The following is a 16503-nucleotide window of genomic DNA, read 5'->3' on the forward strand; positions in this document are numbered from 1 at the left end:
TAAACTCCAGTGTCTCCCATTTCTGCATTTATCCTACATCCATTGACTCTGTGCCTGTGTACCTGTGGGCCCACAAAGAACCCTGGACACAGCCAGTTCAAACCTAATTCTACCACTTTCACAACCAGACAGGATCCTCCTCCTTTACTCTTTAGCCCCACAATATGCTAAGTTTGCCAACTATCTTCAAAAGGTTTTGCATCCGTTTCTCACTCTTCGTCAAGATGATATCTACCAATTCTACATCCTAACACACTGTTTGGTTGATTTCTTCTTCTGAAATTGTTATTATCAAATTTAAGTAGATTTGGACATTGGTAAAGCATCTTTTCTACCTGCAAACTCCTTCTAAATGTCTCATATCACTTCCCACTTGCAAACCCTTCCATTCATTCATGAACACTTCTGGATAGTCTCCTTTGCATCTCCTGCCGGGTCAGATCATCTGTGACCCATCATCCTCTCTAGCTTCACCTCACTCTGTCTTCTCAACATTCTCTCAAGTGCTCCAGCTACTGTTCTTATACATTTTTGAATGTTACTTCTGCACCTTTGTTACGTTGCTCCTAAAATTCCATTGTAGCTCTCTGAACCAATAAACTCTGTCTCATTTTCTATTAAAAGCAAAATACTAGTTCAAGCCACTTTAAGAGAATCTATTTAAGTATGTCACATCTCCTCTTGTACTATCAACCCTTGTGCTTAACACTGTTATTGTACCATTAGCGATGGGATGCGATCATCTGTCCTTGAATTTGCCTCCTCTTCATTAGTTTCATTAATGACTGGGACTGTGTATTTCATTAGTATAACCTCCACATCTAGTACAGTGTGTGGCATACTGTGGTTTTTTAAAGCCATTGAACTCATGCTGAAGCAGTGAATTTTGAAGTGAATAGAATCCCTGCAATCATTTCTTTCATCTGCCTTATTCATGTGCATAATAAAACTCCATTTGGAAATTCGGACTTACCAAGGTTAAACAATTAAATAGTAGAAAAATCAAGGCTACCTATCCGGTGTGACTTCCACCACTGTTACTTATATATATGTCTCAAATCTTCTCCTGAGTCCATAACGCATTATACAGTCCATGAATACATTATCCCTTGAGTCATTATGGAAATGTAAGTAAGCAAACTACACTCTATTTCTTTCAGTTTCTATATTAGCTCCTTTACAGAAATTAAACTACTTTTGATTTTCCTGAGCTTCTTCCCTGCAATTCAGTTGTTCATAGAGCAAAGTGATTGCCTAATAATAAAAACAATGATGCCATGTAATTTTCTTCTTAAAAGTCAACAATGTCTCCCTATTTCTCTAAATATGAATTATAGGCACTTGGGTCTTTCTTTGAACCTCAAATCCAAAGAGTCCTTTCCATGCCAGGATCTTTACATGTGTTATTCCTTCATCATAGACTTGTCTCCATTCCCAGTAGTCATGAGCATACCTCTAATGTGGACTAATTAGCTCCTATTCACTTTTAGATTACAGCCTGGCTATTCCTTCCTCAGAGAGTTCTGTTATCACCAGTCTAAGTTTTACACTACAGAGAGTACATTTTTTTCCTACAATCCTCATCATGGTTCTTAATTAAATATGTCTTTGCGTGAAAGTCGGTTTAATGTCAATGTCTTCTTATATATCTCCTTTGTTTGTAATCATATAAACAATACCTAGGGTAATGACCAGAGCAAAGAAAGAACTCAATAAATTTTTAATGAATGAATATATCCTAAGCAGTCTTCAATTTTTATTAAAATAAGCTCACCTGTAATCAAAGTATAGTTCTGAACGATGTAAACCAAGGCTATGATTAAGTTAGTATAGTTTAGTTTTGTTTTATATTTTGTAGTATTTTTTAGTGTAGAAAATGATTTCATACCATATATAGTTTTAATTTCTATGAATACAGCGACAAATCATATATAGGAAAAATAAATATCCTACAGGAAAGGAACTGATTACATTTCATTCTAATTCTTAAAATGAATGCTTAATATCTTCTTTATGAATTTTCAAAACAAAAATGAAAATCTGGATGAAGACCCTGTGGCTCAAATTTCAAATTAAATACTTTTATTATGTGAGATCCAGTGCAATGCAGTGTTCAAAATCAGTTGAACTTGAAACAGTGTTCAGATGAATCAGTGTTCAAAATCAATTGTTCAAAGTCATTTCATTGAATTAAAATTAATAAACTAATGAAAAAGTTATCTTGAGAATAATCTAGTACCTATGTCAAAAATTATTCATTTCTTTAGGGAAAGTACATGTTGAACTAAATCAGACTTTAATTAGTTAAGTAGTGTGGTAAGGTTTTCGGAATGTATATTTCTACTCTTTGATATTTTGGAAACATTTAGATTAATCTCTACTTTTGCATGAAAATATTGAAGCATGGTAAAACTAATACTATTATTTATATCCAGAAGAGATACTAAGAAGATTACCTAATCCAAATATTGTTTCTGTATAAAGAAAAACTAGAGACAAAATATGACCAATAAAATGCGAGACAAAGCTAAAGAAGACTTGTATCTTTTTTTTTTTTTAATATTTTATTTATTTATTTGACAGACAGAGATCACAAGTAGGCAGAGCCAGGCAGAGAGAAAGGAAAGGAAGCAAGCTCCCTGCCAAGCAGAGAGCCCATGTGGGGCTCGATCCCAGGATGCTGGGATCATGACCTGAGCTGAAGACAGAGGCTTTAACCCACTGAGCCACCCAGGTGCCCCAGAAGACTTGTATCTTACTATAAATGGTCAAAATGATGTACAGAAATTAAACACTGAAGAAATATACAAGTGAGCTAAAAACAATGAAAGATAATTCCCAGGAGAAAAGGAAAGGAGAGAGAACTTAATACCAGGGAGGTATTTTCCAATTGGCAGCCAGCCTCATCTCTCTGGGAGAAATTAAACTGGATGAAAGCCTCAGGTACCAAAAATTTAGGTTTTGCATCTCCTGAATATTAGAAATCATAACTTTCAGGCTCCTGAAGGTATAGCACTTTCAGAATGAAGGTATCTGAAAAAGCAAGACTACTTAAAAACAACTATATGAAATGCAAATTAGACTATCTACCCACCAGCTTCAGAAAGTGCGAGGAACTCAATGGCCTAGTAGAAGTTCTTGATTCTAACAAGAGTTCTGCAATAAGATGAAACCAAAAGTTCCAGCCCAGATGAAAGGTATAATTTTTATTTTTTTACTGTTAGTGGTATTACTGTTTTTGCTATTTCCATTGAATGTATGGCCAAGAAGCTACAGGAAAAATTAAAAATTGATATTCATTCAGATAAATAAAACCAATTGGTTGCCAGCAGACAAAAAGACAAGTGGCTTTCCATTGATATTTCTTAAGCTATATTTTGGAGGAAGCCAACCAAAATCCTTATGCCTACTATGTATACTATTGAGGACAAATGAATTGTAAAATTTTAAGAGGCATACTGGGATCATATCTCCATAACAGATAGTGACTAAACAAAAGAATTATGAAAACTCATCAAGCACAAACACAGATTAAAAAATTTGAACAAGATTGTTAATTAGTGGTTTGCAATAATTAAAATCCTAAGAGAAGAAACAGAAATAAAAATGAAAGAACAGGTCATTACATAAAGAGGAAAAATGGAACCAAATACAATTAGAAATTTTAAAATATAATCAAATTAATATTCACGTGTAAGTCAAAGAACATACTAAACATTCAACTTAGAGGATCTGTATGCTGGAAATAAATTTGACAGAAATTATATCAAATAGAAATTTCAGAATGAAACATTAACTGAGGAAATTAAAAATTACAAAGGAACAACATATACTGACATTCTGTAATTAAATATAAAAATCTCAATAATTATATAGGTACTGATTCTACACTGCTATGGGTTGAATTTTGTACCAGCAAAATTCAAAGGTTAAAGGTCTAACCTCCAGTACTTTTTTTAGAAATAGCTCTTCATAGAGCTAATTAAGTAAAAATGAGGTCATTAAGTGGACACTAATCTGACTGATGTTCTTATGAAAAGGGGAAATTTGGACACAGAGATGCATATACATGAAGAATACCATGTGAACATAAAGATAGCTATCTACAAGCTAAGGAGAATGCCATTAAAAAAGTCTTCCCTTGGAAACCCCAAGAGGAATCAACTCTGCCAACATCTTGATTTCAGACTTCTAGCCTCTAGGATGGTGAGACAATAACTTCTTGTTGTTTAAACCACTCAATTTATAGTACTGTGTAATGGCAACCCTATTTACTTAATATACAGACTGAAAGAAATTAAATGTCTGATAAAGGAAAATAATAAAAGCTTAGACACCTTAGTACATCTACAGGCCATAAAGAAAACAGCAATAATCCTGAAATCAACCTAAGCAAAAGAGGAAATTAAAAATGAAATCACAACAGATTTTTCATCAAAAATAGAATTCACCATACAATATATCTTTAATAAAACAATAATGGAAAAACTCATCATAGAATCCCATACACACACACAAAATATGATTCACTTAAAAAAAAAAAGGTTTTACTACTCACATGCAAAATTGCAAAATAGAAATTAAATAAATGATTGCATATAAGCAATAAAAAAAAAAATCAAACCAAAAGAAAGAAGGGTAGAAGTGATGGAAAACATAGATATTGGTCAATCTGAATAAATCCAAGGAAAATCTAATGTTTAAATAATTTGAATCATGAAAAATCTAGAAAGTACTTTCTAATGAGGAATACGATATTAGACAAATATAAAAGTTGAAAGCAAAGAGGGTTTAAATATCCTAAATTATCTGTATTGTTTAGGATTAGTGTAAAGGTATTTACTTTAAACTTTATAAAGCATATCAGTTAACCAAAAAATCCTAGATGAGAGCACAGACTGTCATTTCTCTGAAATTTTCCAGAGCAACATTTTTCTTTTTTTTTTTTTTTTGAGAGTGAGTGAAAGGTGGGAGTGAGGGGGAGAGAGACATTTTTTTTTTCTTAAGATTTTATTTATTTATTTGACAGAGAGAGAGAAAGAGAGAGAGAGATCACAAGTAGGCAGAGAGGCAGGCAGAGACAGAGAGGGAAACAGGCTCCCTGCAGAGCAGAGAGCCTGATGAGGGGCTCTATTCCAGGACCCTGAGACCTGACCTGAGCTGAAGGCAGAGGCTTAACCCACTGAGCCACCCAGGCACCCCAGAAAGGGAGAATCTTAAGCAGGCTTCACGTCCAGCACAGAGCCCAACGTGGCTTGATCTGATGATGCTGAAATCATAACCTGAGCTGAAATCAAGAATGAGATGCTTAGCTGACTGAGCCACCCAGGTGGTGGCTGGTAAGATTTCTGATAAAATTTTTCTAGGGGCACCTGGGTGGCTCAGTGGATTAAGCCTCTGCCTTCGGCTCAGGTCATGATCTCAGGGTCCTGGGATCAAGCCCCACATCAGGCTCTCTGCTCAGCAGGGAGCCTGCTTCCCCCTCTCTCTCTCTGCCTGTCTCTCTGCCTACTTATTATCTCTCTCTCTCTGTGTGTCAAATAAATAAATAAATAAATAAAAATCTAAAAAAAATTTTTTCTAGATATGTCTTTTCAGGCAAGGGAAGTAAAAGCAAAAATAAGCTATTTAGACTACATCAAAATACAAAGCTTCTGCACACCAAAGGAAACAATCAACAAAACTAAAAGGCAACCTACTGAATGGGAGAAGATATTTTCAAATGACATATCCAATAAAGGGTTGTATCCAAAACATATAAACAACTTACACAACATCCTAAAAGCAAATAATCCAATTAAAAATCGGCAGAAGACATGAACAGACATTTCTCCAAAGAAGAAAATACAGATGGCCAACAGCCACAGGAAAAAAATGCTCAACATCCTCATCATCAGAGAAATGCAAATCAAAACTGTAATTTATCACCTTATACCTTTCAGAATGGCTAATATAAAAAAAAAAAAAACACACAAGAAACGACAAGTGTTTGCAAGGATGTGGAGAAAAAGGAACCTTCTTATACTGTTGGTACCAATGCAAAGTGGTGCAGCCACTGTGGAAAACAACATCAAGGTGCCTCAAAGTTAAAAACAGAACTACACTATGATCTTATAATCACACTACTGAGTATTTACCCAAAGAATGCAAAAACACTATTTTGAAGGAATACATACATCCTGATGTTTATAGCAGTGTTATTTACAGTAGCCAAATAAAAGAAGGAGCCCACATGTCCATTGATTGATAAATGGATAAAGAAGTGGTATATAAATCTCTATCTATCGACCTTCTACATACATACAATGGAATATTACTTAGCCATAAAAAAGAATGAAATATTGCCTTTTGCAAAGACATGGATGGAGCTAGAGAATACTATGCTAAGTGAAATAAATGAGTCAGAGAAAGATAAATATCATATGATTTCATCCATGTGTGGAATTTAAGAAATAAAACAAAGGATTAAAGGAAAATAAAGAGAGCTAGAGACAAACCAAGAAACAGACTCTTAACTAGAGAGAACAAACTGATGGCTGCTTTATTAAAAGCAGCAAACACATAGAAGATAAGCAAAGAATTTCAGTAAAATAAAGGAGGTAAGAAATCACCTTGCTAAATTTTTCAAGTAACAGAAAACCATGATGCTCAAAAGAATTAAGTGACCTCTTCTTGGTGAAGGAGTTGGATGGCGGGTTTGGTGAAATAGATGATAGGGATTAAAGAGTTCATTTGTCATGATGAGCACTGGGTGATGTGTGGAATTGTTGAATCACTATATTGTACACTTGAAACTAACACTGTATGTTAACTGCTCTGGAACTAAAATTTAAAAATCAAGTATATGAATTAAAAAGAAATGGGACACATTTATTTCAGAAAGAAGTACACTGAACCCAAAATCAGATTCACATTAGAATTTCCATGGGCCATTTTCCTTTTGGGTCCCATTTTCAATTAAAATGATAAAATCTGTTTATAGTTATATTGATATACAGACTAATATAATACAGCCTGAATAATATTTATTTTTATATTTTATTCTGATTTGAAAATGTATTAAAACATTTTCTGGCCCCTTTAAGCACCATGAACCCTACTGATGATGCCAACTATAACAGACAATTTACCCCCGGCAAAAGTTTTTCTAGACATGGCCAAATCTCGCAGGAATGAGTGTCATCTCTGGGTTAGCACCGCTGATACACACACACACACACACACACACACACACACACAGATGGATATGTTTATATAGTAATATAAAGTTCACAATGTGAATAAATATAAATGTCATGGCCATGGCGTATGTATTATGAACTTTAAAAAATTGTCAGTGTAGCATTAGGAAATGCATTAATTAACTTAAACATTTTAAAGTTATATTTAAATACAAAATATCACATATTCTCTAAAAATGTAATTAACCTTAATGAAATCTGATTTCTTCAAAAAAAGATTCTAAATCTCTACAAATTAAATGAAATGCATACCAAATCAAAGTCCTCTTTTATGCATCTAATTTATAGAACTGGATCTAAATAGTTAAATTTCCATGACGATTATTTGAAAAGTTCCATTTCCATATAGAGAACCATGTGTCATAATTTCACATGACATCATGTCATCACATTGTCATCTGTATAAAATTCAAATGCCATGTTTTGATACATGAAGTTTTTCATTTCAAAGAAGTTATGATAAAATGTTCATAAAATTATCATCTTGACAATATTAGATGACAATTGGGACCTTTCCCTGCTGCACACTTAATTTTTAATTCAGAGCTCATAATGACATTAAAGATATCATACATTCTTTTCTGAAAGCTTAAACCTTCCCTATCCTTTCTATATGATTTATTCTCTTTTTAACCTCAAAATCATTTATTTAATTAGAAATTAAAGCACTTCATATTAAAAGAGATTTGAAGGTTCTCTTTTAAAGAAAGAAAAAAATATAGAATAATGGCAGTAATAGTGTTGATGAGAGAATTTCATGCACTGTTTATTAGAAACTGATCCCCATTAAAGAATAAGATACCTTATAATTCCTTCTTTGGCAGAGCCATAACTAATCCCATGAACAAGAAGAGGTGGCTTAACTGTTCTGAGCATTGTTACTTCCTATTACTTGAAAAATTTGGCAAGATGATTTCTTAGCTCCTTTGTTTTACCAAAATTCCTTGCTTATCTTCTATGTTTGTTGTTTTTACTAAAACAATTTGAGAATAATTGTGTATAGTCTATACTCATCTATTCAGGATAGGATGCAATTTGGGGGGGGGAGAGTGGTAACATTTTAGTAACTAAACTCTTAATAGATGTAAGCAATAGCTTCTACAAGTGGTTTATATCAAGAAATATTTCTAATAGTTACAAACGGAGAAGATATACTATAAATGTAGAAAAGTGAAGATGGAGAATATAATTCATTTGCCTATTCTGAAAAATTTTAAGTTTTCATTAACCTTTATTATCAAATATATCTTCAGTGTCAATAGAGCCCTACACCTAAACATAAAATTGTGAATATAGACTAAATATCTTTGCCTAAAAATGTACCGCAAAGTAGAAGCTCATTGTTTTAGTATCTTACCTCTTATTTATGATTTTTATTCCTCTCTCCTTAATTATCAAATAATGCAACGTAAAAAATATCCACTTACATATATCCTGGAAAAACAGTTTCCTTTATTTTTTATGTAAGACTGCCTGGCTAGTTAAAGAAGTAATCTTCTATGATATTATTCAAATGAAAATAATACATATTTATGGAGCAAAGCAGATAGCTAATCACAAGGAGTTACCACTGGAAATATATGAAGCCTATTGCCAGCAGTTGTGGATTAACAGACATTATTTGCAATGTATATTTTTAGGTAAATTCTACCAATACATATGTTTAAATATTTGCAACATGAACTAGTTAGAGTCAATATACTTTGCAATGACAACCTGCACATCTAGGGTATAATCTATTAGGAAACATGAAACATGGAAAACAGCCAATAACAAGTAGCTAAAAAACAGAAATTCAACTGTATTCTAAGTTGTAATTTATGGTCTCTAACATAAGCATTCCCATTTTCACACCATTTTTTATTTGATAAGTAATATATCCTAATATATGTGATAAACTATATATGTTAAGGCCTGAAGAATGTTATTTTTATCTTCTGTCACTAATTCTGAACACCAATGGCCTCACATTTCAAAAGATTCCAGGTCAAATACAAATATGGTTCAGTCAAGGAGAGCCTGGGTGGCTCAGTGAGTTGAGTATCTGCCTTTGGCTCCCATCATGATCCGGGCGTTCTAGGATGGAGCCTCATGCCGGGCTTCTTGCTCAGTGGGGAGTCTGCTTCTCTCCCTCCATCTGCCCATTCCCCGCATGCTCTCTCACTCACTATCTCAAATAAATAAATAAAATCTTTTAAAAAAATATGGTTTAGTCAAAGAATGCTAGGACTTTCTTGTCTTTCTGATCCTAGCCATTCTGCCAGGTGAAATGAAATACTGCCTTAACTCTGTCAGAGTGGCTGGAATCAAAAAGAAAAATAATAGCAAGCCTTGGCAAGGATTTGAAGAAAAAGAAACCTTCTTGCCCTATTGGTGGAGGTGTAAACTGATGCTGTCACTGTAGAAAAGAGTATGGAGTTTCCTAAAAAAATTAAAAATAGAATTATCATATGATGCAGTAATTGCACAAGTGGGTATTACCCAAAGAAAACAAAACACTAATTCAAAGAGATATATGCACCCTTACGTTTAGTCAGCATCATTCACAATAACAAGGATATGGAAACATTTCAAGTGGCTGATGGATAAATGGGTAAGGAAGATGTAGTGTGTGTGTGCGCGCACACACACATATGAAGGAATATGATTCAGTCATAAAAAAGAATGAGCTCTTGCCATCCACAACAACTTGGGTGGACCTAGATGATACAACGTAAGTGAAATAAATATAACAGAGAAAGACAAATACCAAATGATTTCACTCATTTATGGAATTTAAAAAACAAAACAAACAAAAAAGAGATCAAGGAACAATTAAATACAAAGAACAGACTGGTAGTTGCCAGAGGAGAGGTGGATGAGGGGATGTGTCAAATAGAGGGTATTGACAGTTCCTTATCATCATGAGCACTGAGTAACGCAGAGAACCACTGAATCATTACACCCTACAACTGAAACTAATATAACACTGTATGTTAGTTATATGTCAAAAAGAAAACACTGGGTGAAAAAAAAACAACAAAAAAATACTAGGAATTCCTATGTTAAAAATAATAAATTTTTATAAAGCAGAAATTATAAACAAAGTCCAAAGACAAATGTCACCTGTGAAAAAACTATTCATAACTTACTTTTATCATTGGCAAGATATTATTATACTTACTATATAAAGAACTATTATTATTGATAAGTCAAAGAGTCTAACAAAAGAATTTAATATCAAAGGACATGGACAGTTAGTAAAAAAAATTTGTATCTCTCAAATATGAATTTCACTCATTATAGGAGAAATATACACTAAAAATACACAAAGATGCTATTTTTACCTATTATATTTGCAAAATTCCAAGTTTTACAATCCCATTATTGGCATTGCTGTCGAAAGATAGTCACTCTTACAGAGAAGTGCAAAATACTACATTACCTATGGAGGGGGATCAAGTAATACTACCAAAATTAAAGATTTATTTATCTGAATCAGAATCTCACTTTTGGAAATTTCTACCACAGACATAATATATGTTAAATATGTGTAGAAGAGCACTCATTACATAATTGCATGAAATAGGAATGAAACAACAACAATAAAAATTAAAACACCACAGTTAATAAACATTCATTAAAATATCTATGAGGCAATTGTACCCCAGTGAAAATGGTGAAGTCAAAAATCTCTCCATTTGAAAATTTCAAAATTTTCAAAAATTCTCTACATCATAAAAGCAATTATTAGTGAGATTTGGTTTCAATAATTTCAAATAATTATCACAACTATTAACATGGCTACAAAAGTTTATAGCTCAGGGAGCACTTTTCTTGGATTACCGTTTGATCATTGCAGCAGGCACTGAGATAGATACTGTAAGTGTTAAGATGAAGTAGTCCCAGGACTTGCTTCTAAAGAATCCACAGTATACTAGGTGAGGCAGGCATCTTAACTAGGAGCTCACAAACATTTCCTGCAAATGCCATTAGTAAATATTTTAGACTTGGAGTGCCTTGCTTTCTCTGGCCGCCTCTTCATCCTACCAATGTAGCTTGAAAATAGCCATATACAATACATATATGCATAAGTGTGGCTGTATTATAAAAAACGCATTAGTCATGGAAACTGAAGTTTGAATTTCATATAATTTCCATATGCCACAAAAATTATTTTTTTAAAAAATCAAGAATTTAAAAATGAGAACAAACAACCCAAAACTTGTTTAGTATGTAGGCAGTACCAAAAATGTGCACGGGCTGAATTTGGCACACAAACTATAATTTAACTGACCCACGATCTAAGCCATAAACTAACCGTTATAGCTGAATTAGTATCAGAAATACCAAACAATATTTCCCAGTTTTACCATTAAGGACACAGAAATACAGAGAATCAAAATCAAATACAGAGAATCAATTACAGAGACTTCCCGCTATAATACAGATAATAAGCAGAGAAGCTATAACTCAAACCTAGCTTTTCACTTACTAATCATTGGTATCTCATGAAGGGAATGAGTCTACTCCAATGATGGATGGTTGGTGGATGGCATAAATTTTAGTTGTGATAGCTTATATAAAATTATATCCTAATAATGGATTGAGTTTTACAGTCTTTTAAAAATCTGTGATGTTTTTATGTATGTATATAGTAAGAGGTGAGTGGAAAGAATCTATATAATCAAGTTAGAATTTCTCATAAAGGAAGATTAGAATAGAGGAGAAAGACCAAGTGAGTGGATTAGGTCAGAGAGTGAGTAAGAGAGCCACATCCTTGGGTATGACCATTATATATGTGTCTACTGTTACTATAAACAACAGAGCAGATAGCAATTTCTTCAGAACCTTCACAAATATGAATAGCTTCATAGACCTCCACTCACGCATGGTGGGTAACAAGCTTTCAACCCTATGTTCATCAGCACTCCAGCCCAGAAAGAATGTTTGAAATTGACCTACCTTCCTCATTTACCAAATGAGATGATGCAAAACGAAATGAAGGTTGTCTAATCTGTCCCTTTCGAGCAAATTTTTTTTTCACTTAGATTTAACGGACAAGAAATATACATAACAGAATACACACACACACACACACACACACACACACACACACACACACACATATATATATATACACACACACATATATATATATATATAAAATAAAATATGTTTTCCTTTTGGTATACCCCTAAAGGGAGGAAATATTTTGTTTCTTATTTTTCTCCTTTCCAAGGATAATAAATTATTACAGAAAAGTATTTTGAAGTTCACAAGCAAAAAACTTTCAAGTAATTCCATATATTACATTTTTATTTCAGCACATTTGTTTTCATTTACTTTGCGGAATACTTTGCAGGGAATAAAAAGAAAATGATAAAGATGAGTTGCTTTGTCTCCTTTTAATATGCATATAAGAAAATGACTGAATGGTTTCAGATCTTTTTTTATGTACCACATTCTGACTCTGCAGCTCCTACTGGCTATGGAAAACACAGCTGCAACCCAGTGCCTCCCTGTTGGATGAGGGGTAAAGCAGATGGTTCGTGATCCTGAACTGCCTGCATGTGAGGGAAGCACCGTGGCTTGGATGGAGAACTTTTTTTTTTTTAAGTACTACCAGTACTAAAGTGAAAATAAATAGTCAAGCAGGGAGACGGAATTCAATGAGCCTGAAGTCATGGAGATTCTACTGGCGTGCTTACTGTTTCTCCCAGAGGTACTGAACTAATCTAAGTGATTGTCTCCCACGATCCATAATTCATCAGAAGGTCTCTCTACCTCTCATGCTATTCTCTACCCTGGAGCGTATATGACACATGGTTAAGCTGTCCCCTATTGCTGAGCACACAATTTCCTAATGTCTAGTATTTTTGAGCCATTAAATTGTCTTGTATTTTTGAGAGAAAAGGAAGCTGGTCTGAAGTTAGTGATTATTTCATCAACTCCATTCTTTTGGAATGTTAAGAAAATCTGTACCTGCTGTGTATATTGAATGTGTATTTAAAATATATGAGCATTTAAGTGGAAATTAATTTGGGGAATTGAAAAAAATACCCACGTGTTTTTAAAAGATGACTTAAATTCAAATACGATTTCTGTAACAATTAATAAAAATAAGTCAGATGTCATGAAAAAGTGTGTTCTTTTTGCCTCATGTGCATTAGCAATAGATTAAAAACTGTAAATATCAATGTGCCAATAAATGACTTTGTGAATTCTAATATACCTTTATGGTAATAAAGGCAAAATTGCCCAATTGTGTGTTCAATTAAATATTTCCATTTTATACAAAAGAATGTAGAGAGTAATATACCGGCGAAGATCCAGTCCAGCACGGATGAACTAATGTTTAGGGAGAGGTGACATGACTGCTAAAGTTCTCTTTTTTTTTTTTTTTACAGTCATTATTTTAAACCATTTAGCATAGAAGTAGTATTTAGCAAGTATTTAGCAAGAAATAGTATTCTGTAGTATATTTCATTCTACTTTCCATGTCTTTTCCAAAACCAACCCAACGCTACTCTTATCTTATCCCATAATTTCTTAGAATAGGAAAAAGAATAAGAAAAACTTACTTTTCCAACATACTGAGGATCTGGTCCCATATGTTCTTCTAAAACAAAGAACTGATTCCAAACCCATCCCCTTTTGGGACGGTGGTGGACTTCGGTTTCACCTTCAATATGTTTGGTCTGGTTTCTGGTCACCTTGATGGAGCTGTGGTGAGCAGTTCCATAACACCTCTGCACAAAACAGAGACACACTAGGACTGGACAGATGCAAGATGTGCTCGTAATTTTCATTGTAAGATAGCTTTCCAGTTCACAGTCTCCTTTCTTTTCCTTGTCAGTTACAAATGCTTAGTGCGCATTCAAGAGAGAAGCCAGAGCATCTTTTGAAAGGACAGTCCAAAGTAAATTGTTTAGCGTGTCCATGATTTAACTGCCCATCAGGGAAAGGTCAGACTACATTTACATCCTGAAACACTTGGGAGAATCAAAGCTGTAGTTGTCTGATTTCAAATCTTCACAGTAAGTGAACACGGACAATCATTTTCTACCTAATGGAAAGAGAGAAAATTATATATATTAAAAAACATGGTCACTTTATTCACTCTGAATGCAAATTATAATATTTTATAGTATGAGGCTGATAAGAATCTATACAAATTCTTTTGGAAATACATGCATACATGCATACACATAGTCATGCATAAGCCTACATACTGCAAACATTTTTATAAGGACCTCCTTATCTGTGCTGTTTTCAATATTTAAAAACAAATTTAAATAAATACATATATATATTTACTATTTATATCTATATATGTATATATTTGTATTTTAAAACAATTTATGTATTTAGATATTTGTTCATATATACATATATATGCATATTTGTGTATTTATATACGTGTGTATATAAAATCTTTTGAAAAAACAGAAACGTAGCTCTAGGGAATGCAGAAACACTCAGAAACTGACCATGAGTATTTGCACATGTGTAATATGATCTCTTAGAATATGTGATCTATTAGGCACTCCATAGTAAGTGTAAATTTTGTTTGCTTTTGTGTTTATTTTGTTTTTTTTTTTGTTAAATGTGATACAAATTCACAACACATGCTATGCTTGGATTACATACTACATGTGACTCACTGTACATCAACAAAATACTCAAAATTCTTTAGCGCTGAAAAATTGTCATAGATCAAGGAAGCAGGTACTTGAATTTCTTAGTACATATAATAGAAGAAAATAAAACACAGCAGAAAAGATAACTGAAAAGAAATGTATGCAATTTAAAATAACTCCGTATATGGGGATCAGATTGGCACAGCTGAATATGAGTGAGAGAGCATCAATAGGCTGAATTATAGCTTGACTGGACTTTGAGAAGCCTGTGAGCTGTGGTCTTCACATACAGGCAAAACAGATTTCAAGATTGGGGGTGACATTCAAGTAATTGTAACAGCTATGTAAAGAAAAGTAAAAGGAACTAAAGAGTGGTGGCAAAAAGAGCAGGAGGAGGGGCACGTGGGTGGCTCAGTGGGTTAGGGCCTCTGCCTTCAGCTCAGGTCAGGGTCCCAGGGTCCTGGGATCGAGCCCCACATCGGGCTGTCTGCTCAGCAGGGAGCCTGCTTCCTCCTCTCTCTCTGCCTGCCTCTCTGCCTACTTGTGATCTCTCTCTGTCAAATAAATAAATAAAATCTTAAAAAAAAAAAAAGAGCAGGAGGAGATGCTCTGGTTTTTAAATAAGAAATATTGAGGCATTGGACTTAGATTTTAGTATAATTGACAATATAGCAAAGCTTTAGAAACATTTCTGGAAGAGAAGAGACAGGAGAAGAGAAAAAAAGGTTGACCCTAAAATTTTTAGCTTATAAAAACATGAAACTGTGTAGCAAATTTTGCTATATTTTTTATATGTGTATTTTCTTTATTTTTTAAAGATTTTATTTATTTTACAGAGAGAAAGACAGAGCACAAATTAGGGAGTGGAGACAGAGAGAGAGGGAGAAGAGGCTCCCCTCTGAGCAGGGAGTCTGATGAGGGGCTTGACCCCAGGACCCTAACTAAGATCATGATCTGAGCAGAAAGTAGATGCTTAACTGACAGACAAGCAGGCACCCCTCTATGTGGGTTTTAATACATATTTAGAAAAAAAAAATTGTATTCAAGATTATAGCTGTTCTAGATAGTAAAAATATTAGATGAATCACTTTCTCATTTCATGAAATTCACCCCTGTACACCAACACAAACTGAAATGTAGATCTGAATGAATTACAAGGTGAATGACATGATGATAAAAGGATTTAGCAAACGGAATATACATCAGTAGCCACAGGATAATTCTTTCACACTGAGATAAATATTTATATCAAGTAAGGAATTAAAAAAAATCTCAGATGGGGGGCGCCTGGGTGGTTCTGTTGTTAAAGTGTCTGCCTTCGGCTCAGGTCACGATCCCCGGGTCCTGGGATCCAGCCCCACATCAGGCTCCCTGCTCAGCCGGAAGCCTGCTTCTCCCTCTCCTGCTTCCCCTGCTTGTGTTCCCCTCTCGCTGTATCTCTCTCTGTCAAATAAATATATAAAAACTTAAAAAAAAAGTCTCAGATGAGACTTAGAATATGGTGGTTTTCTCTATCAGTATCTCTCCCCATAATGAGGGTTACTGGTTATACTTTTTTACCAGTTGTGCAAGAATTGTATTGGGCTAAAACTAGGATTTAATTTTAATTATCTGGTAAATACAACTTGAAGTTTGCATTT

General features: G+C 33.9%; 1 protein-coding gene across 1 annotated transcript in view; it reads right to left on the reverse strand.

The window, feature by feature from the left end:
* Window positions 1-16503, reverse strand: part of CDH18 (cadherin 18) — a 482604-nt gene that overhangs the window by 320409 nt on the left and 145692 nt on the right. The window contains 1 exon segment of the mRNA XM_047731353.1: window positions 13805-14289. Within this exon segment, the coding sequence (XP_047587309.1) occupies window positions 13805-14032 (228 nt within the window). The 5' untranslated portion in view covers window positions 14033-14289.

The sequence above is a fragment of the Lutra lutra genome, chromosome 5, assembly GCF_902655055.1.
Source record: "Lutra lutra chromosome 5, mLutLut1.2, whole genome shotgun sequence".
NCBI lineage: Eukaryota > Metazoa > Chordata > Mammalia > Carnivora > Mustelidae > Lutra > Lutra lutra.